Source organism: Fusarium coffeatum (assembly GCF_003316985.1).
Source record: "Fusarium coffeatum strain FIESC_28 chromosome Unknown BRIP53273_contig_402, whole genome shotgun sequence".
Classification (NCBI taxonomy): Eukaryota; Fungi; Ascomycota; class Sordariomycetes; order Hypocreales; family Nectriaceae; genus Fusarium; species Fusarium coffeatum.
In genome coordinates, this window is record NW_022158191.1 from 1,128 (window position 1) to 4,163 (window position 3,036).

Below are 3,036 nucleotides of genomic sequence, written 5' to 3' on the forward strand. Positions count from 1 at the left end.
GAAATGATACAGTGATAACTCGTGTTTCAGCGCTAAACCATATTTTCGCAAACATGTTCTGAACCAACTCTAGCATCCAAATAACGAACGGAGACATCACTTCACTCTTTGTCTCTACGGATTACAATTGAAGGCCATTACACAAATATGATTGTTCCAGAATAAGCAAGAGACTGTAACACATCCCTTCACGTCGTCTCATTCAATTCTACACGTCCTGTTGACTGTTAATTGTTGTCTCTCTTCCGATGTACCGGGTAGCTGTCAGAAGCCCCAAGCCACGTTATCTCGCTAACTTTCATCCGCCGACGGCCGACGGTAAAGATTAACCAGTCTGGGACTAGACCAGGCCACTAATCTTTAACAGGCAGGTCAGAGCGATAGGAATGACGACCCCACAGAGTCCCTTATCAGACAGTGCAGCTTATCTTGAAATCAAAATTGGCTGTCCCACATTTTACGATAACGATTCCACCCTGTCTTGGTCGCGTTCTCGCGTAGGTGAAACTCGACCGTGATTAGCAACAACTCACGCCGAGTCCAACATAAAGAAAACGATTCAAACCATTACTATCAATTCTGACTAATTGAAGGAACATCGCATCATATTTATGATCATCGAGCGGTGAGTTGCTTGTAACCGCCACACTTGGTCCTATTGACATGGATACAGGCAGCATATACCCTCAGTAGCTGTTATACATTACTCAGTGGATTGTGGATAGTAAAGGATTAACATGAATGGAATAAAAGTGTACCCGCCCCTAAGCGAGGGACTGCTGAAACTAGTATTATGCTGTCGCTTTGTCCACCTTGGAATTGTTATCGCCCTCCCCAAATTTCCCCACATCCGCTTCTTCAACCCCAGTGACCAAAAAAGCATCTTCATCAAATGAGGGTCCCTTGAAATTATGCCTGCCATCGACAAACCATTGAATTGCGGAAATGATAATCAGCACAGCAAATGCAACAATGGCATAGTTCATGTTTGAGGCTGTGACATCGCTAGAGGGAGGGAAGAGAAGAAAGATTGTGATTACGATCGTGTAAGCAATGCCAACCTGCGGTTGTAAGTCAGTCTATTCGTAGTGTCTCATAAGTCAGAATTAATACTCACAAGGTTACAGACCCAGCCGAGCCAGGCTGGTAGCGCGAAAGGCCTGTTATCCAACAATCCGTTTCGGCCTTGCAGACAGTTGATGGCCGGGGCGACAGCGTAAGAAATAGATAGGGCAATAACGGCCGCTGATAAGATCGCATTCAGAGCACTTGTTGACCCGAGGTAGATAAGACCAAAAATGACGACGATTGCATTCGTAAGTAAGAGTGCATTGACTGGGATGCCCCAACGCTGGTCGACCTTCGCCAACACTCTTGAGAAAGGCAAGCCTCCATCGCGAGCAAAGGCGTACACAATACGAGTGCTAGTAGCCATGATACCAAGTGTACCAAAAACGAGGCAAATCATGGGGAAAAGTAGCAGGCAGACGGTGCCGACCTTACTATTGGTAGCCTGTAGGTAAATCGCAACCAGAGGACCTGAAGGCGATGCGACGACTGCATCTACGTCCTTGATGACGAAGAGCAGACACACAAGAAAGATGAATCCTGTAACGAGACCCATGGCGACACAGGCAATCATGATACGAGGACCACGAATGCAGGGTTGAGGAATCTCTTCGATCATGTGTGCGACAGCATCGAAGCCAGTGAGACCAAGCCCGCCTTGCAAAAGACCTAGAAGAAATGCGACACCCCCGGGCCAACCAGTTGAGTTGATGAACTCGGCGAAGACAAAGCTGGCTGGTTGAAAGTCGGGGGCGCTGGTTGCCAACACTGTGATGAAGGTTGCGAGGAGGCCGCATACGGACCAGATAAGAGCAAGCTTTGTCATGAAAGGAAGTCCGGAAGCCAAGAATAAGTTCAAGCAGAGGCCGAGGAACGTGTAAAGCAGAAAGATAAGGAAGTACTGCCACTGCGACGGCACAAAATCTGGGTTATACATAGTGATAATGCCCAAGAACAACTGCCCTCCAAGGACACCTCCTGAAGCACTGAGAGCAACCCATCCACTGACGTTGACCCAACCAGTGACCCAAGAAACAATAGCGACCCACTTCGGAGGGGATATAATGGCTGCCCAGTGATACTGGCCAGCGCTCGTAGGGTAGCAGGAAAGGAACTCGGCATTGGAGGCTGCGAGGGACAAACTGCCGACGCCAGCCGTTACCAAACCCCATATAACAGCAGTAGGTCCTCCACTGGGGAGACCGACTGATAGACTCGATGCGAGTGCTGTCCAAGAGTTGAGGATAGAGAAGGCGAGACCGAGCATAGATATAAAGGAGAAGTTACGTTCGAGTTCTTGTTTGTGGCCTAGTGCAGCTAACTGCGCGGCGTCGGCGTCGGCGTCGCGGGCGTCGTCATTGGGCTTCATTTTGCCGACAGAGCGGCTACTGTAGAGTCAGAGTATTAACAACGAGAAAATCAAAAACACTGGTGCAAGAGATAATTGATAAACGGTTAATTGATGACGGATCCGAAATGTGTAGGCGATGACTGATGCATATATACAATACATGGCGACGGAGGACGTTGTGTAATGGCTAGCGCCGTATCGCCCGACGGCTGACGATAACGGCGATAACGCTAATGAGGGGTCCTTACTTTTACCCCGTAAACCACGGCCGTAGTTATCGTGTGATTGGTATATTCGCCCGTCGCCGTCCTTCTTGTGGTTGAGAATGCGGGGATTTGCGGGGGACCTTATCTTTTCCCCATTTGATCGTGGAGATTGAAGTCAGATTGGTAATTGCTATAATAACAGTCCCCATAACACGCAAGTTTAGAATATTTACTCTTTCATGATCGAAGCGAGTCTGGGAAACGACGCTTGGAGTAGCTGTGAGGACGGAGACCCAGAGGTCCCCTTCTTCATGACCCTACCGGGTTGTCTTGATGACTACAGATAGCAGCAGCATATGTGCACATACGTAGCATAGTACATGAAAAAGAAAAACAAGAAGGGCAAAAAAA

The 3,036-nt window shown here is 48.3% G+C and overlaps 1 protein-coding gene across 1 annotated transcript; it reads right to left on the minus strand.

The window, feature by feature from the left end:
* Positions 1–791: 791 nt before the first annotated feature.
* FIESC28_11423 (uncharacterized protein) lies at positions 792–2,437 on the minus strand (the record flags this gene model as incomplete). Its single annotated transcript, XM_031165547.1, has 2 exons — positions 792–1,061; positions 1,118–2,437. The coding sequence occupies 2 exons, from the start codon at positions 2,435–2,437 to the stop codon at positions 792–794; spliced, it is 1,590 nt and encodes a 529-aa protein (XP_031010394.1).
* Between the last annotated feature and the right edge of the window lie 599 nt (positions 2,438–3,036).